Raw genomic sequence first — 23,547 nt, forward strand, 5'->3', positions numbered from 1 at the left:
CTTAATAGTAATATACATGTGCAGCACAATGGTCAAATGTGACTGATGTTTCAGAATTCAACCAAAACGTATTTATGAATTAGTTAGAATTCGGTTTTAATCACTTATGAAATCTTTGTCATCGGCATGACTGATATATGTATAGCATGTTTGAAGGTTCATGGTTAACAGAGGAATTATAAATACCGTTTATTCCAAGTGTTCCCAGATATGACAATTGAGTAAATCAAACTTATCTTATTTCTAATCAATATCACTGATTTGACGTCTTCCAAACTTAACGCATTCCGATTAATAATTGAAGTGTTCACGTACGTGTGCGTTGTGTCACGGGGACATTTGTACAAGATATTCCAAGTGCTCAGTCGGCTATCCACTTGGAATTATCCTCAAGTACCAATCAATATATTCCCCTCGACGGTTGACTGTCGGCGCCGTATGTGGCTCAAGGAGTAAATTCCTTGTATGACGAATCAAGGGCAGGCCTTGCATCCCTGGTACCAGATGGTCTGGTGATGTCAGTCTAATGCAGATTGGCTTCGTGCACGGCAGATCGGTTATTAATTCATTACCGCTTCTACTTGGTATAGTCTGATTACTCGATTGTTGAATTCAATTACACAGCAAGTGAATGCATGGCATTTGTAGGATGATTGATTCAACAACTTGTGAACTTTTATGCCATTTTATGACACCTCCTTGAATAATATGGGTGTCTTGAAATTATGAATTTCATATTAATGAAAATGTTGTAATCAAATATTCAGGTTCATATATAATTTATCTGTTACTGAAGTATGGTTTAAACATAATGTTCATGAATAGGATACCCTTGACATTGCGTTTCCTACTACTGACGTGACTATTGAAGTTGAGCCAGCACCACCCGGTCACGCTACGTGTATGTTACGTACTTTATAGCCATATTTCTCGTCATACAAATTTGAAAGTATACACATAACGAACTTCTAAAGTTCCGTATATGACTGTGTCTGTACTCGCCCATTGTCTGGGTGGATACTAAACTATTGCCTCGTCCAGTCGTAGGTCCGCTGCACATTCCAGAGCAATGTCCAATAAGTTCACAGCTGTCAAGCAACCGCTGTCCATGTAAATCGATACACAACGAGAAGTCAGTGAGTGATAACGCTTGCAAGCCGACGCCCTGTGTACATGTGATTCAACATTTACTGTTATTCGTCAACGTCTGATTGGAGCAAACCTTCTTAACCACGTACTGTGCATCCGCCATCATCTAAACAGTGATCGCCGTGCTGTTTGTAATGGAACGGACATACATCAAATTTATAAGACATATTTCAAATATTCAAACTCTTTGGTGTTCCACGAATATGTGTAGTATCAATCTCCCAGGTCGCTAGAGCGTCATCTGACTGCCCCTCTGACTGTGGCTCGTCAGATAAACAAAACAGTGAATTGTGGCTTACATGTGTGTGTATAAGTAAGTCGTGTGTATATATATCGAGCATGTTAACTGTTCTCATACTGTACCACTATCTGGCAGAGATTTGCCAGAAGGTGAAGACTGGTGTCAAACCCTACTTCCGACCGACACTGGAGGATTATGACTGTCCGTGCGACGAGCTGGCTGACGTCATCAGACGGTGCTGGGCAGAGGATCCAATGGAAAGGCCGGATTTCCAAGCCCTGAAGAGCATTATTCGAAAACTTAACAAGTAAGTTCATGGTGTTGTCTCTTGCTGTTTTTTTAACAGGTGGCCTAGTAGTTTAAGGCCCCGAATCACGTTGTGCAGAGTTACTTACCTTGCTCGTACAAGGATCCGCCAATCGTGACTCTGAATTGATCCTAGACTCGTACCGGTTCTGATCCTTGGCCTGTCTTCATCATATCTACACACGTCATAGGGGTGATGGTTTCGTCTCCCACATGAACATAACATAACATGGCCGTCATAATGTACAGAGCGGCCAAAAAAATCTACTTCTACGCCTACTCATCTGTATTGCATTCAACATGTAGTTGTGGCGACGAATAAGTCAGTTGTAAATGCTTATGCTTCATAAGCCTACATCCGGGTTAGAATTCATAATGTATGATTTAAGAAGCGCCATTGTTTTTACAATATTTCTAAAATGGCGTTTTATACCCTAATACCCCCTCACTTCAACATTCAACTTAAAACGGAAATATAGCATCTCGTCAATGCCGAAATGTTATATTAGTGATGTAGTGTTCTGACAAGTCTCTCAAGACTGACTTTAGTACCACACATAGATGAAAGTACCGCGTCATTGTGGGTATTGAAGTAGACACATTCTGGCTACTTTGGCAAGTTCATCTCGGAGAACATCCCCCTTCTTCGAAAAGTTGCGGGGACGACATTGTGACACGGTAATGGGCCTTGCTACCTCACACCGGCTCCCCATCGCAATACTTACCTCGCAGCTAGCTTCTCCACTCTGAGTCATGAAGAAGTGAATAACAAGTATTATTATTCTCACTTTGAGGGCAAACCCAACTCTGGTAATTGGTTTGTGTGTTTGATCAGTTGCTTGTGCCTCTTTGCGATCGCCGCTAGCATTTTGTTAACTTAATTTCATTTTTCTCCCTTGCTTTGAAATTGATACACTCGGTGCCTACAGCGTTAACTTCCCATACTAGTTTAGTATTAAAATACTGAACAAGATACGGTCAAGCTAGGTATTGACACAGATACATTATAGGCTAGGTATTGAAAAAGACACTTTCTAGCAAGGTATTAATATAGACACATTCTCGCTAGGTCTTGAAATAGGCACAGTCAAGGTAGGTAGTGGAATAGGCACGTTGTAGCTAGGTAGTGAATAACATACATTCTTGATATATATGGAAAATGGACACATTCTAGCTAGGTATTGAACTAGGCACATTCTAGCTAGGTATTGAACTAGGCACAATCTAGCTAGGTATTGAACTAGGCACAATCTAGCTAGGTATTGAAATGGGCACATTCTAGCTAGGCATTGAACTAGGCACATTCTAGCAAGGTATTGAACTAGGCACATTCTAGCTAGGTATTTAACAAGGCACATTCTAGCTAGGCATTGAACTAGGCACATTCTAACTAGGTTTTGAACTAGGCACATTCTAGCTAGGTATTGAACTAGGAACATTCTAGCAAGGTATTGAACTAGGCACAATCTAGCTAGGTATTGAACTAGGCACATTCTAGCTAGGTATTGAAATGGGCACATTCTAGCTAGGCATTGAACTAGGCACATTCTAGCAAGGTATTGAACTAGGCACATTCTAGCTAGGTATTGAACTAGGCACATTCTAGCTAGGCATTGAACTAGGCACATTCTAACTAGGTTTTGAACTAGGCACATTCTAGCTAGGTATTGAACTAGGCACATTCTAGCAAGGTATTGAACTAGGCACGTTCTAGCTAGGTATTGAACTAGGCACATTCTAGTTAGGTATTGAACAAGGCACATTCTAGTTAGGTATTGAACAAGGCACATTCTAGCAAGGTATTGAACTAGGCACATTCTAGCTAGGTATTGAACTAGGCACATTCTAGCTAGGTATTGTCACAGGGACATTTATTCGATGAACCCGACGCTTGATGACGTGTCGCATGCATGGCCCAGGAAGGGCTTCACAGCTCGCCACCCCTATCAAACTTTGAGCAGTTGTCATGTCATGGTTACCGCATGTGGAACTGTTCTAGCAATCTTTCCAGATACGGGGTAATACTTTATAGTAATTACGCGCTCAGGAAGTTCGGCATAAATCTGTCCAAATGCAATTGCACTGTTACAAACCATTTTGTCGCCATAAGTACCGGACTGCTGGCATTACCGCGACTTTATATCGACTGTCATTTACCCAGTAATCACTTGGTCCTAATACTGCGTCACATTATTGCTGCTTTATTACGAACATATATCAGTTCATCTGACATTGTCAGCGATATGAATCCGCCCTCATTCTTCTGCATAACCCACAGGAAAGGAGCAGGCAATATAGCTCAATTCTCTATGTTAATATTCAGTGTAAATCACAAGGACTGCGGGGACGGATTTCTTGTTATAGTGGTGAAGTGTGTTAATGAGAGTCGGGTTGCTGATATTGGCTAGTCGACAGCGATGAGGTACAGATATAGGCATGAGGCAACGCACGACGGCATGGGATACAAACAGTCCAAAATGGCCATTGCGAGTTATACTCCTATTAGGAATGAATAAACCTACGTTAGGACATCCCTATCCTGCGTGTTGGCTATGTAATGGCGTTATCGGCGTAACAAGAACTTGAAAAGGAACCATTGTTTGTGTGTAGTCAGTCACCTCGAGTGATGGAATTAATGGCGTTATCGGCGTAACTAGAACTTGAAAAGGATCCATTGTTTGTGTGTAGTCAGTCACCTCGAGTGATGGGATTCATATGGACATTGAGAGACCCTCGATTTAATTTTAGTTAAGACATCGAGCACGTGCAGCTGACAGTTATTTTTTGGGCAAAACGTTAGTAAATGTTTTCCAAGTTTCATCCAATAGTATATGGTATATACCACGCACAAGTTAAAGTACACCCAAAATTGGACGGACGTGCGTTCCAACAATAAATCTATACTCTTAAGAAAAAAAATGGGGTGTTCATTAACTTCTTTTCAATAGTATATATAAAATAGTCAGCTGGCTCACGTCTTTTCACACATTGCCCATTCTTCACTATTCCTCCTTCTAAACATCTTTCAATGTCTCCCTCCCTCCCTCCCCCAATGTCTCCCTCCCTCCTCCAATGTCCCCCTCCCTCCCCCAATGTCCCCCTCCCTCCCCCATTGTCTCCCTCCCTCCTCCAATGTGTCCCTCCCTCCTCCAATGTCTCCCTCCCTCCTCCAATGTCCCCCTTCCCTCCCCCAATGTCCCCCTCCCTCCCCCATTGTCTCCCTCCCCCAATGTCTCCCTCCCTCCCCCATTGTCTCCCTCCCCCAATGTCTCCCTCCCTCCCCCATTGTCTCCCTCCCCCAATGTCTCCCTCCCCCAATGTCTCCCTCCCCTAATGTCTCCCTCCCCCAATGTCTCCCTCCCCCAATGTCTCCCTCCCTCCCCCAATGTCTCCCTCCCTCCCCCAATGTCTCCCTCCCACCCCAATGTCTCCCTCCCTCCCCCAATGTCTCCCTCCCCCAAATCTCCCTCCCTCCCCAATGTCTCCCTCCCTCCCCAATGTCTCCCTCCCTCCCCTAATGTCTCCCTCTCTCCCCCAATGTCTCCCTCCCTCCCCAATGTCTCCCTCCCTCCCCAATGTCTCCCTCTCTCCCCCAATGTCTCCCTCCCTCCCCAATGTCTCCCTCTCTCCCCCAATGTATTCCTCTCTCCCCCAATGTCTCCCTCCCTCCCCAATTTCTCCCTCCCTCCCCTAATGTCTCCCTCCCCAAATGTCTCCCTCCCTCCCCCAATGTCTCCCTCCCTCCTCTAATGTCTCCCTCCCTCCCCCAATGTCTCCCTCCCTCCCCAATGTCTCCCTCCCTCCCCAATTTCTCCCTCCCTCCCCAATGTCTCCCTCCCCCAATGTCTCCCTCCCTCCTCTAATGTCTCCCCCCCTCCCCAATGTCTCCCTCCCTCCCCAATGTCTCCCTCCCTCCCCCAATGTCTCCCTCCCACCCCAATGTCTCCCTCCCTCCCCCAATGTCTCCCTCCCCCAAATCTCCCTCCCTCCCCAATGTCTCCCTCCCTCCCCAATGTCTCCCTCCCTCCCCTAATGTCTCCCTCTCTCCCCCAATGTCTCCCTCCCTCCCCAATGTCTCCCTCCCTCCCCAATGTCTCCCTCTCTCCCCCAATGTCTCCCTCCCTCCCCAATGTCTCCCTCTCTCCCCCAATGTATTCCTCTCTCCCCCAATGTCTCCCTCCCTCCCCAATTTCTCCCTCCCTCCCCTAATGTCTCCCTCCCCAAATGTCTCCCTCCCTCCCCCAATGTCTCCCTCCCTCCTCTAATGTCTCCCTCCCTCCCCCAATGTCTCCCTCCCTCCCCAATGTCTCCCTCCCTCCCCAATTTCTCCCTCCCTCCCCAATGTCTCCCTCCCCCAATGTCTCCCTCCCTCCTCTAATGTCTCCCCCCCTCCCCAATGTCTCCCTCCCTCCCCAATGTCTCCCTCCCTCCCCCAATGTCTCCCTCCCTCCCCCAATGTCTCCCTCCCTCCCCCAATGTCTCCCTCCCTCCCCAATTTCTCCCTCCCTCCCCTAATGTCTCCCTCCCCCAATGTCTCCCTCCCTCCTCTAATGTCTCCCTCCCTCCCCAATGTCTCCCTCCCTCCCCAATGTCTCCCTCCCTCCCCCAATGTCTCCCTCCCTCCCCAAATCCATACCTCTCTCCCCCAATGTCTCCCTCCCTCCCCCAATGTCTCCCTCCCTCCCGAATTTCTCCCCCCCCTCCCCTAATATCTCCCTCCCCCAAATCTCCCTCCCTCCCCCAATGTCTCCCTCCCTCCCCCAATGTCTCCCTCGCTCCCAAATGTCTCAATCCCTCCCCTAGTATCTCCCTCCCCCAATGTCTCCCTCCTCCCTCCCCCCCCCCCCTCCAAATGTCTCCCTTCCTCCCCTAATGTCTCCCTCTCTCCCCTAATGTCTCCTTCCCTCCCCTAATGTCTCCTTCCCTCCCCTAATGTCTCCCTCCCTCCCCCAATGTCTCCCTCCTTCCCCCATTGTCTCCCTCCCTCCCCCAATGCCTCCCTCCTCCCTCCCCCCCCCTCCAAATGTCTCCCTTCCTCCCCTAATGTCTCCCTCTCTCCCCTAATGTCTCCTTCCCTCCCCTAATGTCTCCCTCCCTCCCCCAATGTCTCCCTCCTTCCCCCATTGTCTCCCTCCCTCCTCCAATGTGTCCCTCCCCCCCCCCCCCCCCTCCCCCAATTTCGTGTTCCGTTCATCTCTCAACTGCTTTCCAAAGCTCGATATCTAAATACCTCTCCCACTATAAGTGTCGAGGTACACATCCACCTGTAATCTCTACATCACTCAAACCCGTGAAGATCCGGTTTGGAATATAACTTCAGCAACCTTTGCTTGTCGAAAGAGGCGACTAACTGGATCGGGTGGTCAGGCTCTGTGACTTGGTTGATGCATGTCAACGTATCCAAATAGCGAAGATCGAGACTCATGATGTAAATCACTGGATTATCTGCTCCTGATTCGATTATCCGCAAAACATATAGCTGGAATAGTGTTGATCACGACCTTAAACAACAAACAAACAAAGAAACAAACAAACGTCACTGTCACCTGAACCCTCGCCACCCCTCCATGCCTGACGCGTCTCCCTCCTTCTCACTGATTATGTGTCTACGTTGTTAGCACCCTGACCTCTGAACTGCCTCATCCCGATTAGATTTAAAAGAAATCGTGTTACAGTTGAAAAATTCACGCAGAAGATGCATGTCCACGAAGCGTCTTTGCGGTCAGACTGTCGTGATCATTCATCATGGAGTTTGACACAGACCTACGGTGATCGCAGCGCACAAGTCACTTGACGAACTGTACCCTGGTGAATTGTTCTTGTTTCACATTTAGATCTAAAGCTACTTAAAGATTTACAGTGCCAAAAATACTCTCCTCAAGACTTCAGATGACTTGAACTTTCTTAAAGACTTGGGGAACTTTATGTCGAGCAATAATCAGCAGCTCCAGCCTTTGCTGACTTCATTTCATTTGAACATGTTTTTTGGCAAACTTTTCAAAGATTCTTGCTCGAAAGTTACAACGTTTTATGTTAGAGGACTGTCGACGGTTTGTAAAACCAGTCTAGTCACGGTCTAGTTCACGCACCCCTTCCCTCTCTCTTTATTCCGTTACCACTCGGCAGTCGTTGTTGTACAGTGTCTTTATATTCATCTTCGGTACAGCTGATCTTAGGCGCCAACAACCAGCTTTACAATCACCATACAGTGGTCCTATTCCACTTGCACAAACCGATCTTAGCGCTATTGTAAGACGTCTTGGGTGTATGATCTTAGCGCCATTGTAAGACGTCTTGGGTGTATGATCTTAGCTATGATTGAATATCTTAAACTCGACTCCTGTCTACAGTTGTCTGTAAACGCACATAGCTTGCTGCGCACACAATAGGTTGATCCGATAACGACACACAACACTACCGCCCTCCAGCGCACCGTGCACAGCTTTAAGAAAGGTCCCAATTAATTGAAGGAAACGGTTACTAGAATGATGGCATTTGTTTTTATGGGCATAAATACTGTCGTGATCTAGGAATTGTTTGACATTGCAACTTGAGAAATAACTACTCATGTTTTATTTTATTTCGTGACATAATTATTATGACCATAAAAATAAATAATAATAATATGTCCTAATAACACAACACGTAAATGTATGATCGTCAACTATTTGGGGGGAACATTTCGTCAAAATCCTAAATTTATCCTTCATGGTTTCGTTTCGCTGCTATAACAAACGATGTTATGACTACCTTTTCAAAACCTAGAAAGACAGAGAATTTCAAGAATGCATGAAACAAGAATAACGAATAATGTTTCGAGAAAGCAGTTGCTAATATATATTCACTGGGTCTAAATTATATTTTATAAAAAGTGTGAATTTTACTTTTGCTATTTATAGGATATTTTACACAAATTTCAAATGTGTCATTATGTGTATTTGCTTGTTTGATGAATACTTCAGATAATAATAATAATAATAAAAACAAAAATAATAATAATAATAATAATAATAATAATAATAATAACTGACACGAATGTGAACCCAACGAAGTACAACGGGAGCTCAGCGATTCTAAAACATCAATACACTGGGCATTGTCATGAGTGTAGCGTTTACTCTACGGGCTTATACAAAGGGAAACCACTCCGAGCTAGCGTATAAATTTAGATTAGTTGCCCTTGATTTATCCAAAAGGTCACGGACGTTACAAATCGCTTGCAAGCAACTATGTTTTTATCCTTCCCTTGATTGGCGAGAAGGTATGTGGTTTCACTCTCTATCAGCATTGAGTCGGGTGGGAATAGTACTCTTAGCTATTACTGTATTCTTGTTTCATGGACCCGTGGAGATCCGGGGTAGAATATGTCTTCAGCAACCCATGCTTGCCGTAAAAGGCGGTGGTCAGGATCGCTAACTTGGTTGATGCATGTCATCGATCCCAATTGTGTGGATCGATGCTCATGATATCAATCACTGGATTCTCTGGTCCAGACTCGATTATTTACCGCCGTCATATAGCTGGAATATTGCGGAGTGCGGCGTAAAACAATAAACCAACCAAGCAACTTGTTTCATGACACGCTTGTCTCTGGAGCACAGATCCGTGACTAGGGTATTTCCAATTTGGAATGATGACAATTCCCATATTCCCTTTTTGACTCGTTTCATATGTTCCCTTGTTTCTTCATGTGGACAATTTGCATGTGTATGTGGCGGGTGACACCATTGGGGCAGGATACGTTCACCTGGTATCAGTAGAGCGTCCGCCCGGAGAGAGGAAGCTCGGCGGTTCGATCCCCGGGCCGCGTCATATCAAAAGATGTTAAAAGATGTACTTGTTGTTTCCCTGCCTGGCGCTCAACAGTGAGGGGTCAGTATACTGTTTCTGAGTGGGTTGTTCATGTTAAACTGCGGCATAGTATCTCAGTTGCCATGGGCTAGCCTAACCGGACTAGGACAAACAGTCAGACACACACACGCACGCACGCGTGCACGCACACACAAACATGTGCATGCACTTCGCTATATAAGTGTAATAATCTTAAACCCCATATTACCTCACCTCACCTTACCTGGTATAATCACTATTTGATAGTGCTTCATAAACACATGCTTGTGATAAAGTCGGGATCGTACAAGGGACTCTGCATCCAGTAGAGATTCCTGATGCTTCTGGGAATGTTTTTGTTGCTTTAAGAATACCATGTCTCAAACACTCGATCGATGGTTTGGTTTGAAGCTTGGGATTTGACTTGTAAAGCGAGAATGACTTTCATATGTACCAATACTGTATAACATTGCTGACTACAATGACAACCTTACTATACTTGGTAACTTGGAACAAATGTAGGTAGTGAATACAACGCAAGTGAGATGACTGTGTGGTTACTGCCAGTTTGCAGTCTCTATCACCCTGGTGGAGTCAGTTCGTAAACCCAATAACATTGGAGTATCGCAGCAGTTTCGCTGAAAGCTGAATACAAATAACTCAGTTTCAAAAGAAATCTGGAAAATAGGAACATGCTGAATTTTCAATTATGTGAGGGAAATACCATTAAACCAGCCCCAAGTCTTCTGTTCTGTGCGAGCGCCATAATCCCACCCAGGGGCTAGACATGTAATACCGAGCTCTCCGCCCATGATAATTGATTTTTACCATTTGTTGTACTTTATTTAATCCCCTATTGCACAATAAATCATCGTAGCAGAACACCACCAGGGGGCGCGGTGATTGCGCAGTTCTAGTGGAAGGTAGCTGTACGTCTAAAACAGCAGGATCGATGTAAATATAATCAGGAGGCTGAAAAAGGCTTGATCGATTGCAGGTATTGAGCGATGATAGTTAATCAGAGGGGGCACCTGCCCAGTAGAATGGCAAGTCAGATGAAGAAGCTTGTTTCTGAATGCACGCCACTGAAGAGTTTGATGGAATGTTTGGGACGGATGAGATTAAATGCCGGATTTTTCAGAAGCAAATTTGTCAATGCTATCTTGAAATACAAATACAGTGGCCACGTCAGCGAGGTTGTGATTATTATTTATGACATTGGCTGACAATGTGAGTATCATTTAGTTAAGTAAGCACTTTAATTACTTCTGTTTTCAACCACGGAAATCGTATATATGTATTATTTGCACACAACATATGAACTTGAACATAATTCTGGTATCCCCGCCTTGAAGTGGTGCAAACTATATTCGCTCACTTATCACGTTATTTAAAAAAAACCAGTCGTCTAAGGCGCCGCAATTCACTTTTGAGAGTTGAGTCCCTTGGGCACGCTGGAAACCTGATGTATGATTGTGGGTTCGATTCCCGGTTCGCCCCGATTATGTTTCTAGGTTTGTCAGCACCATACCCGTGCTCGTGGGTTTAACCAAAGTGATAACTGTCTGAGACCTGCATCACTTCTGGTTTCCCCCCCACGTTAAATTGACACGCCTTGATATAACTGTACTAGTGTTCAAAGCGACTCAATATCATTCACTCATTTTAGATCCGGTGTAGAATAGGTCTAACTATGTGTGTCGTAAAAGGCGACTAACGGGATCGGTTGGTCAGGCTCGCTGACTTGGTTGATGCATTTCATCGATCCCAAACGCGTGGATCGATGCTCATGATATCAATCACTGGATTGTCTGGTCCAGACTCGATTATTTACAGACCGCCGTCCTATAGCTGGAATATTGCTGAGTGTGGCGTTAAACAACAAACAAACAAACAAACACTCATATTAGCAGTAGTAACTGTTGTACAGGGACTGTGCTTATGAAACAGGACACAGTATGCGCAATGTTTGCAGTCCTTCCAAATTCAGCGGTGTTGTGTACGCACCGTCTTGACTTTAGCTGACAACCAGCCCTCTCTAATCATGGCTTTCCAAAACTCAGATTCCCTGCCACGTAGTCAGTAGTCAACTTAACGTCTTGGACAAAATTATGTGTTTATTTCAAAGTATTTCAACCGTGCACACCATTATGATCACGTCAGATACGACCCCACAATGTCAGTGCAGATTGATAGGACGTATAATCATGGTTGTGTAACAATACAACTACAATTTGTCACCGGTCAACCAATAACTCTCAGAGTTTCCTTGCCGATAACACGTATCATTTGTAGAATGTGTTCACGACCCGTCTTTGAATTTGGATGATCATGATCATCGCCTTTTCACTTTTAGCTGTCAAAGATAAAAAATAGATTATCGAAAGAATACTCCTCTAAATAATTCCCCTTGACCAAACTGGTAGACATCTACGAACTGCGGGACCTGGGGCTCCTGTTCCACTTCAACATACCGCTCCATGATAGAAATGGAGTAACGTTAAACTCACTCACATGTTATCTGAGCCGTGGAGATCCGGGTTAGAATAGGTCGTGTCGTAAGAGACGACTAACGGGATCGGTCGGTCAGGCTCGCTGACTTGGTTGATCCAAGTTATAGTATTCCAATTGCGTGGATCGATGCTCATGATATCAATCACTGGATTGTCTGGTCCAGACTCGATTATTTACATACCGCCGCCATATAGCTGCAATATTGCTGAGTGTGGCGTTAAACAACAAACAAACAAACAAATAAACACTAACATGTTATTGACATGATTTACAATGTGTTACCGCTTTGTTTTTTCCCCATGGGCCACAGATAAAGTTTCACGGGATGAACACGTGACGCGTCTGACATTACCCTATCTTAACAACAACCCCAAAACATTGCATCAATTGGAGTGTTCTTGTTTTGAGTATTTAGACTGAACTGATCTGGTCAAACACGTGAATTCAATGTTTCCGACTGGTTACAGGGATGGAGACAAGGGCAACATCCTTGACAACCTGCTTTCCAGGATGGAGCAGTACGCCAACAATTTGGAAGCTCTGGTGGCGGAGAGGACGTCAGACTATCTGGAGGAGAAGCGGAAGGCGGAGGATCTACTGTACTCAATGTTGCCGAAGTGAGTATAGACACCCGGTGCTCGTGACGTCATTCATATGTGTGTGCTCACGCTTCAATGTGAGATCACCATTATCAGTAGAATTGTTCCAAACAACACAAAAGTCGAGTTACACTTTGGTGCTCAGACTCGGGGACGTGACGAAGCTTGTCAACCACTCGGTTAGAGCTCTCGAGATACAGCTGACAAACTCTTTGAGTGTATATTCCAAGAGTTCCCGGTTAGAAACCAATCCCTTGGAGACAGGTAATGATTGAGACCCCTGCCCGTCTACACCACGTACAAAACCCTGATCCGGCCTCATTGTGTACCTATAATCAAACTTAATCAAATCTGTATCCCCACCCACACAGTTGTCGAGATGTTGTCACATCTGGCTTGTTGTAGTGACGCGGAGCTCGTTAAGACGTCGCCGGTACTCTGTATGCTACAGTCAGAGTTAAGGAGGGGCTATACTCGTCAGTCCCAGACAGTTTTGATGTAGACATACAGAATCAAAACTGACAGTTCAAACTATCAACTTTCAAATGTACATTATATTCTCAAAAAAGTAATTGTAATCATATTGATACACGTAACTTCTGATAATAAGTAAACACCTCCTCCCCGTGGCTGAATATTTACCGTTAGTTCTCGATGTCGGATACAAAAGGGTTTGGGTTTTAATATTTGTTTGTCTAAATTTGAGTTTTATCAAAGAAATCGTCAAAAGTTTATTGAGGCAAACACGACTAAACACCAATTCATATTAATTCATCTGATTCTTGTACCCTTAAAAGACCCCAATATTACAAATAAATTATGGTCACGCTTAATTTTGATTTTGGCCATTTTAAGAATATTGTTGATCCTATAATTTTAATGTCCAGACATTAGGGGTCAAAATTAACTTTGGATATGAAGGTGAATTAATGGAAGCTGATCATTCGACTACACTATTCACTCACGTACCCTAAACATCGTCGTTTACAAGATAGGTAACGGTTATGTAAACAATAGACACTTTATGAATTACCCGACATGATATTACGGTCCTGTTGGCGGAGAGAAGGGGTCCAAAATAGACTGATCCCAACGTGGCGTTGGAGAACACCCAACACTATTAAGAAAACTATGACAACGTCTCAAGCCTGCCAAACTTGTGTGCGCTTTTATTCAACAAGGAAACTATGTCGGCTGGTCACTTACAGCTGATTACATACCGCGGACCCAGGAGCTCAGAGGACTAATCCCATATTCTTGCCACAGATCAGGTTTTGGTCTGACATCAAAGCGTCAGCCTGTTAGTGTTAATCTCCTGCAACAATTGCAACTACAACGTCTCCAGAGAAGCGATGCATCAACAGCATCAACGCCTGTATCCAAGTCTTATCTGACGGTCACAGTTTTACTATCTCCCGGTAGTCAACGTCAAAAACACATGCATGCAGCGGAATGATTTCTTGATGCGTACTTCTTCCGCGCGCAGGAATACACACTGAAGCGGTGCCTACCATACACGCAGGTCGAAATTATTGCATGCAAACTAAGTCTAGTTTCGATCCGGCTTCACTCAACCGACCACTTGACAGGGTTAGAAACCAACAGTTTTTGTCCACTAGTCCTTATAATGATAACATATAGCAAAACCCTTAAAATGGGCCAATTTCTACTAGTCCTTAGGATACCTTTACTATTGGGCAGTTTGGTAAGGACTACAGGACCAGTGCCAATTTCTAACGCTGCTTGATAACAAAATCAGTTTACCATGTATTCCTTCGTTTGTGGTAAACTGAAACAAGATTTGCCCAAATCACCAAACCAATACCATATATGGTATGATGGTTTGGTGTCGGGAGCGAAGAAGTACATGACGTCGCCTTCACAGTTGTCTCCCCTCCCGCTGAACACAGATGGAGATAATTCTCCCACGCATCCCTCTTTATAAGGAAACTCGTAAAGTCGTGTATACAGGAATTATATGTTCACTTACGTTTGTACTTGAGGCTGTTCATCTCGGATCAAATGTTTAATTCATATTTGACCACTGTGGTAACTTTTCTGGCAAACAAAAGTCATCGTCTTGCTTCAAAAGATGTGACTAGTTTGTCTATTGTTTAACGCCGCACTCAGCAATACATAAGCTACAACATGGCGGTCTGTAGATAATCGAGACTTGACCAGACAAACCAGTGATTTTATGCGTAACCCTCCGTATTGTCGGGGTATGACAACAATCCGGTCACCGCGCCTCCGATGCATTTAGTCGCCTGACAGGTAGGTTACTTAGGACATATTCTGGTCCGGACACCCACGGATTGGATCTGATGATACACGGCATGTATGTTGGTCATGTAAACCATGCATGTAGATGTAATGATGGTACTGAGGTCTCCAAAGAAGAGTGACTAGGCCACTTGGTAGGGAGTGGAATATTAACGGTACATGTAGGAGGAAAGCTCGAAGTGATGCTGGTCTCCCTCTCAAACGTAAACGTATGCCACTTCAGCGAGACCCATCCGTTTGGAGCAGACAAACCTGGGATTCAAACCCACGTTGGTATATTGTTTCTGTCACGCTTAAGGAACGCATCTTTGCACAACGTATCGCTGTGATCTCGACCCCCGTGCCCACCGTCCAGGGATTGACTGATAGATGTGTCAGAGCCAAGGTTTCGGGCACACAGCAATAATAGCAGTTCTGGAATTGAAAAGAAGGCGTATCAATGTATCAAACTCATATAGCTACAGCACATTAGCCAACATATTTTGGCATAAAAGACAAATATTCATATGTTTTTAAGACACGGTATAGAACGAAACTGGACGGGATGCTATCATATCTAAGATATAATCACTGTATTTTCAGTCCAGAGCTATGATACCTGCAGAAGCAACCGCGCTAAATTGAATTTCGAACCGAACGCGTAGCCACTGTACAACAGAATTACAAGAACTGTCTCGAAGTATGATAAGACTGCGCATTCTGAACAATTAGCTGCATTAATTCGTTCAGTTTAATGACAAATTACAAACCCACAAGAGACGTTTGTTATTAAAAAATAGCCCTGTTACATTTTCAAATATATATTTGTTACATTTTACCGACTTCACTTAACTGGCGACAAAACGGTTCAGAAAACATTAAACCGAAACTAGAAACGAGATTGTTTGGAATAAATTTGCCCGTGGTCAGAACTGCGGTTACCAGATGTTGCCGAACGTGAGATTGGCGTGTTAGTGGTTACGTGTGAACCGTTACCGTATGCTGCATGTGCAAGTCTTTGGTGTTGCCTAATTCGTCCCTATGGACCGAAGATGGGTCAGTGAGGTTGTGAACCGCCTGAATATAATCGTATCTCGAGAGGATGAAACCACTCGTTGGCGGCATGATCAACAACCCACATCGTTGGGACACGGCGACACTGACAGGGTAACCATCCGATACAACGTTTAGTCGTGTCTGTATACAAGTATAGGGTACTGGAACTAATAAAGCCCGACTCCTCGCGGTGATGCTGGCTGCGAACGTGAAAACCTCTCAATCGTGAGATTGAAACTGACTGTTGAAACTAGACTTCCAGTTTCGGTTAACACCGTTGTCTCTGGAAGAAGCGTCAAACTAAACTCGTTCACCCACCCACACATTGACCTAGTGGTATCGTGACGTCATTGTGCACAGATTTTACATTGATTTGAATTTAGCTCTCCCTTGACTTTAAATGAATTACAGAAAAAATGACATTCATTTATCAAGTGGAAAATAATCTATCTTGATGGTAAATAAACAATTATGGTTTTTTCAAGTGTCATTTATTGTGGATCATGTTATCGGAAAACCATTACATCTCTCTTGCATGTCAACTATTTCCTACATCAGAATGTGTTTGCCATTGAATACCAATCCATTACACACGGTCCCCTGTACATAGCGTTCCTAGTTCCGTCATATAGATTGAAATAAACCACACCCCGTCGTCAGATTATCGGCCCTCCTGGAGATTCCTGTACATCATCACATGGGTAAAAAAGTACATGTAATCTACCAAGACTCCACAAAAATCACTTTAACGTATCAGACACATTACCATCACACATGTTATTAATGAAACTGTCAGTTGCACAAGGGTACTCCCTTTTCAGCTGTCACCGAGTCCTGGTAATAATAGAGAATGAACTGGAAGTGAATCACTCACGGTGCGGATCTCTGAGCAGAAAACCCATCTGAGGTGGCCGCCGTCTTGTTTGAGACAACGTGATGAACACCAGACACATGAATATATTGTGTAACACTGTCAAGACCAGTACTGAACCAAAATCTATTTATAGTTTAGTTTGACCTCGAGGGATGTCTTTGCGTCGATACATTCATACTTTGTGGACTGATATTTGTGTTAACAGCTGAAGAGATTCTAAAACCTAGCTCGTAAATATATTTGCATTGAACGTTACCTCGAAGTCGGCATCTCACTGAACGTTAAAGACATACAATCGGTTGTCTCCGTGCTTTCCAGATAACGAGGTATTATCGTCATACTATTCTCATTACCAATTCTGTCATGCTTTAGCATATCTATATGTATGGATATAAGAACAGTAAACTACGTGTAAACTAACACGCTCATAACGATCTGACGGATATAACGAACTGTTTTTGGTGCTTGTATGCTTGTAACGAACTACGGTAATAACGAACTAAATTAGTGGTCCTTTTGAGTTCGTTACAAACGTACATCCTTGATTGCCTCCAACCTGGCTGCAGGGAGTGATATGTATCTGTTTTACTCATATTTCTTCTGGGGAATCAGCCAATATTCTACAGTTCCTCCTTAGCGTAAAGTCATTCTCATGCACTCACACAAACATTCACTACAGGTCAGTTGCTGGCCAGCTGATTCGCGGCGAGTCGGTGACAGCAGAGGCCTTCGAGTGCGTTACTATCTACTTCAGCGACATCGTCGGGTTCACAGCCATGTCAGCGGAGAGCACCCCTATGCAGGTATGTAAGATGAAACACCGTGATCCCGGATCAATAATATTATCTCATTGCATTTTGTAGCCGTTACAAAAGTGATCGCACCGGAGATTGAGATTCCGGAATATCAGTGTCCGGATTACAGGGGTTTCAGTGTATATGTGTGGTCGATTCTCTTTAACGGAAGCCATATATGGATATTTAAAGATTCAATGGTTTACCTGGTCCATACCCGAACACTTCCCCGTCACCTAGCTAAAAGGATGCAAACTGTGATGGTAAATACTATTCAGGGCGGTGCGTAGTTTAGAAGTTGGAGCGTTCGCTAGACAAGTCGCAGACCCCAGTTCGATTGAGCCAGTTGATCATCAAAGTCAGATCTTGCAACGACACGGTACGTCTATATGAAGATGTGACAAAGTTCCCAGAGGCGGTCACCTCTGGTGCCATATCCAGTATCGAGGTCGAGATACTAGAATAGCGAACACAAACGAGCAGTTCGGAAAATAAAGTATGCGCTATACACATGTTTGATATTGTCAACACCCTATTTTGTTTCTGAACGCCATGACATGACAATATGCATAATCGAAGGAATCTTTTTGTTTTGTGTTTTCTTTCGGTGAGACTGAAATGTCCGAATCATGGTGGTACTTCATGAAAGCAAAGATATAAAACAGCCATGTTCACTATCACGCATCTGTAATCTACACTGTGGGGTCAAAGTTCACTCATTGTTCATCTCGTGAAGATCCGGGAGAGAATAGGTCTCCAGCAACCAATGCTAGGTGACTATGCTTGTCGTAAGCAGCGACTAACGGGATCGGGTGGTCAGACTCGCTTACTTGGTTGATGCATGTCATCGTTTCCCAATTGCGTGGATCGATGCTCATGATGTCACTCACTGGATTGTCTGGTCCAGACTCGATTATTTACAGACCGCCGTCATAGAGCTGGAATATTGCTGAGTGCGGTGTTTAACAACAAACAAACAAACAATGTTCATTGGTCCCGATCTCATGTGGAATGTGGCATGACATCATGATCAGGGTGAGATGTATCGTATTTGGGAAAATATCTGATCTTAATTAGATGGATATATGAAATCACGTTATTGTTTGAAGTTGGATTGTGTATTTTTTTTCAGATAGTTGATTTCCTTAACGACCTGTACACGACGTTCGACTCCATCATAGAGAACTTCGATGTCTATAAGGTAATCAGTACATGGTGGCGTTGTTGCCGTCAGCTGGCACGCCAGGCGAAATGGTCCAAATGCATACTCGCAGTTTGTGCTTACATTGAGAAATTGGTCCTTAAATAGTTTGTTTATTGTCCCCGGGTCAGCTCCATGCATTTCGATCAGACGTGCGCCATTCCTTTACAACTGTCGGAACCACTATCGGCGATTTAATCAACTTGATTATTGCATTGTGTCTGTCGTAGTTTGATTTACTGTGTGGCTCGACGTCTGAGCACATATTCGTGCCTTGTTGACAGCCACAATTCTTGCAATAACGTATATATTTTAAACGATTTTTTTTCGTTTATATGACAACGCAATACATTATATTTGAATTTATTCTGTGTTGTTAATAGTATACAACTCCGTCTCATAGGAAAATAGATTATTTTTTTCGCAAATATATTCTGGATTGAGAAATAGCACGTTTATCGTGACAAAATCAGTGGTGCAGACAATGCACTCAACGTAAAGTCAAATGTCTCGCACGCGCAACACACTTTCCCATGTACCGTTACCGGGGTGAGGATGTATTGGATACAAGCTGTGACTTAACTCAATACATTTAATTGACATTTATGCGGCACTGACAGTTTTTGTGTTTGTTGTGTCCTTTTTGTACAGGTGGAGACGATAGGCGATGCCTATATGGTAGTATCGGGTATGCCGGTACCCAACGGAAACGTGCACGCCCGGGAAATCGCCCGAATGTCTCTTGCACTACTTAACGCTATCAAGCACTTCCGTATACGTCACAGACCAGAGGAACACCTCAAGCTCCGGATAGGGATACACACAGGTATTTGTGAATATTAAGCAGTTATCTTTGAGCTTTTTAAAAAAAATTCATGATCGGCTCGCCCCAAAATTGACCCCTACCCTGAACAGTTTTTTATGTTTTTTAGCTGTTAAAAGACGACCATATATCTACTCATATATTGTGTTCGCATCGGTTTCCGACCTTTCTCACCCTCAATACCCTATAGCTGCATATTGTGATTAATTCATACATCTACATCACCCGTAGGATGAATTACAATCAAGTTTACAGAAATAAACAAATACAATCCTCCCTCCTTCAACAGTATAAAACGTCATGATCTTAAACCATCACTTCATATGACTCCACAATTACTGGACACGGCTTTCCTTCCATCTCAATATCTGTATGGTCAGAGATGAAATGGATGTTCAACCTCCAACATCATTTATCTCCAAATACCAGTTTTCAGTGATCCATATAACGTTACAGTGTATCATTTTACGTCTTAGTATAACGGCGGTACAGCACGTGTTTTCAAAGTTGTGGGAACATGGGGCTGCAATGGGGACACCATAACAACTGTGCACGTATTTCGAGCGTGAGATGTTTTGCATCCGCAGGCATACTTATTTGCCTTGCTCAGACTCGATTATTTCCACGAAGCCCTGATGCAGCTTAACTATTGCCGCCCGCGGCGCTAAACAACACTCACTCACTCTCTCACAAGGGATGACCAGGCACCTGTTTCAGTATATGACGCCGTGTTTCAGGAGGTGTCTGTGCAGGCGTGGTCGGGCTCAAGATGCCGAGGTACTGTCTGTTTGGAGACACGGTGAACACCACGTCCCGGATGGAGTCTAACGGTCTACGTAAGTGTTCATCACTAAGTCGAGGCGTGTATTATCAAACACCTCTTATTTTGATGATATATGAAATAAAAGAAGATAAACATTGCTGTTATTTGCATTTTCATTTGAGGTAACTCTTGGTGACCATTCAAGTCGATGTTTGATATATTGGTTGGTTGGTTGGTTTGTTGTTAAACGCCGCACTCAGCAATATTCCAGCTATACGACGTCGGTCTGTAAATAATCGAGTGTGGACCAGACAATCCAGTGATTAATATCATGAGCATCGATCCACGCACGTCCAAATCAGCGAGTCTGACTACCCGATCCCGTTAGTCGCCTCTCACGACAAGCATAGTCGCCTTTCACGGCAAGCATGGGTTGCTGAAGACCTATTCCACCCCGGGTCTTGATATACTGGCGCCTCTAAACCCCAGGCAAACACATTCCTATAGGTTGTGAAATGTTCCACCTCTTAAAGATGTTGCCTGACTTGAAACAATCCTTTGCAGCTTTGAAGATCCACTTAAGCCAGCAGACCAAAGATGTGCTAGATCATTTCAGAACCTTTGATGTGGAACTCCGAGGACAAGTGGAGATGAAAGTGAGTGATTAGCGTACTGTTGTACACGGTTCATGCTGTGCAGTAATACCCCGGGAATCCGGACTGTATCCTGTTAAGTGAAACCGACCCGATTACCGAGTGTTGCTATTAACAGAACATGCTTTTAGAGCAGCAACAATGTCATTTATGTCAATGCACTCACGAATTTTCAGTATATTTTCCAATGTCAATTGTGTATCCGGAAGAATGTTGGAAGCCGGCAGGAATTCGGTGTTTTCAGATAGGTATTCCGCCAGCATGTGGCGAGTAGATGAGTGAGTGAGTGATTGAGTTGGGTTTAACGCCGCTTTTAACAGTATTCCAGTTATATCACGGCGTGTCAACTTAAAATGGGAGGAAAGCCCGAAGTGATGCAGGTCTTAGATGTTTACCACTTCGGTGAAATCCACGAGCACGGGTATGGTGCTGACAAACCTAGACACATAATCGGGGCGAACCGGGATTCGAACCCACAATCATAGGTTTCTGGCGTGCCCAAGGGACGCAACTCTGCACAGCGGCGCCTTAAACGACTGGGCCACCCGTGCGTCCCGGCTAGTCGACGAGACACAAGCAAGGCCTCGACTAGCCGGCGTGTCGCCCCATAGATACAGCCTGCCTTCTAGGGACTGTCACATCAGGAAACGTGTGTTTGTCCTGTCTATAAACAAGTAAAGGATGAATTTCGAAAAAACACTTCCTGTTATAATAAGCCCCGACAGTACAAGATATTTTACGAACGTTTCTGTCATCTGCTGCCACTGCTAATCACATTAATTTACATCAGTCTTCACTGCCACAGTAGCTAATATAGTCATTTTGCCTGATATGCACCTTTTATCATATAATGGGTAGGTTCCTCGACAGGGTAAAGCCAACGGATAAAAACGATATCCGTTGGGGTCATATGCGGATAGAGATGCAAATATCAAAAGTCAAGTAGGGACTACTTTTACTGTTTATTAACAAACATGGCGTCGCCCTCGTCATTCGGCGATCGAGTCAGAATTAACCATCGGGAATCTGGATAAACTACAGGGATATTTGCTATCATTTTTAAAAGAACAGTCTAAAATACTGAAAATCAGTGTCTAACTGTGACGTAGCTAAGGCATTTTATAAGTTTTGGCAAGTTTGGAGATATAAATTTCGAAACAATTTTGCGAGGGCACTAGGCCTAGCCAAGCGGGATCAGTAGCCATATCTGTGCTTGAAGACCTCTGCGGCTTGAAACCTTCTCCACAAATTAAAATAGTTGGATTTGGCCGAAATATGTTTGAATTATTACCTTGTTTCGTTTTGTCCCTGTGTGTACATCTGACTACACTTCTTACATTATGACAGGACAGACCGACTGTCAACAAGGTCTGACCGTGGCCGTGACGTCTCATAGACTAGGGCTAGAGTAGCTTCCCTTTGACAAAGGGCAGTTACTCTAGCGGACAGACCGATGGATTGCCGCGAAAGGCAATTAAAAACAATTGTTGTTTTGCGTACATGTTGCTTCGCCACTGTATAAGAAATATATTTCAGTTGGAACTATATTGGTTACTGTCACTGTCCGACTGACACATCACTTACCCTTTGACGTAATAAATATTAATGCGCGCATTCCAGGAAAACTCGCAATGTTTCGGAAATGTTTTTGAGAGAGGGAAAGCGATTTTCAAGCACAGAATTAAAGAATGACATTATATGATAAAGAGGTTATCACGCTTGTGTGTTTGGGGATGGTAAATATCCCCCCAAACACACTCGCGCGATAACCTCTATTTATCTAATGTCTTTAGCTATAAATGGCAAAATGAAATCCACCGTGTATTGATTACGAATGTCAAACTACTCGCACTGTTTGAGAGACAATACACACATACATGAGTGGGGTCGAGTATTGTACTTCGAGTGTTATCCACCAAACACGTACAACGCTTGAAGAAGAGTGAATAGTATGCGAAACTACGGCTCGAGTTTGTCAGACAACCTTGTGAATTGCATATACATTTAAGTAAGGATAAGACTTACGGATGAGATGACATTTGTTTGATATTAGACGTATTTAGCTGGTTCTATATATCGAGAAAGTTTGACACACTTCACAGGGGAATACTCATTGTTTTTACATCATAATATTCAATGGGAAAAGCCAACCTTCCACCATTTCACTTGTCCGTCACTACATAGCTGGAATATTGCTGACTGACAAACAACAAACAAATCATTTCACTGCGATCCCGCCAATAAATACCATCAACCTGATATTTGTTTTATCTGCTTACACCGAGCCACCCAAATTTGATATTGCCAGATTATCTGAAACATGTATTTGATCTTGTTTGGCCTGTGGAAATATATGGATATGTCCGTGTACAAACAGACGCATTTAAGGAACCAAACCTTAGTCTTAATCTGCAGGGGGCACTGATGGCCCAGTCGTATAAAGCGCCATGGCCACAGTTCGTTGTGCAGAATTGCGTCCCTT

General features: G+C 43.8%; 1 protein-coding gene across 3 annotated transcripts in view; it reads left to right on the forward strand.

Annotated features, from left to right (window-relative positions):
• The window catches only part of LOC124152597 (atrial natriuretic peptide receptor 1-like), a 243,628-nt gene that overhangs the window by 214,373 nt on the left and 5,708 nt on the right, over positions 1-23,547 (forward strand). For all 3 annotated transcript variants that reach the window (XM_048395072.1, XM_048395073.1, XM_046525577.2), the window contains exons 15-21: positions 1,526-1,697; positions 12,508-12,657; positions 17,511-17,634; positions 18,758-18,826; positions 19,478-19,652; positions 20,387-20,485; positions 20,977-21,068. In XM_048395072.1, the coding sequence (XP_048251029.1) occupies positions 1,526-1,697; positions 12,508-12,657; positions 17,511-17,634; positions 18,758-18,826; positions 19,478-19,652; positions 20,387-20,485; positions 20,977-21,068 (881 nt within the window). The remainder of the gene's footprint in view (positions 1-1,525; positions 1,698-12,507; positions 12,658-17,510; positions 17,635-18,757; positions 18,827-19,477; positions 19,653-20,386; positions 20,486-20,976; positions 21,069-23,547) is intronic.

Source organism: Haliotis rufescens, unplaced genomic scaffold (genome assembly GCF_023055435.1).
Source record: "Haliotis rufescens isolate VD_foot unplaced genomic scaffold, xgHalRufe1.0.p SCAF_14, whole genome shotgun sequence".
Taxonomy (NCBI): domain Eukaryota; kingdom Metazoa; phylum Mollusca; class Gastropoda; order Lepetellida; family Haliotidae; genus Haliotis; species Haliotis rufescens.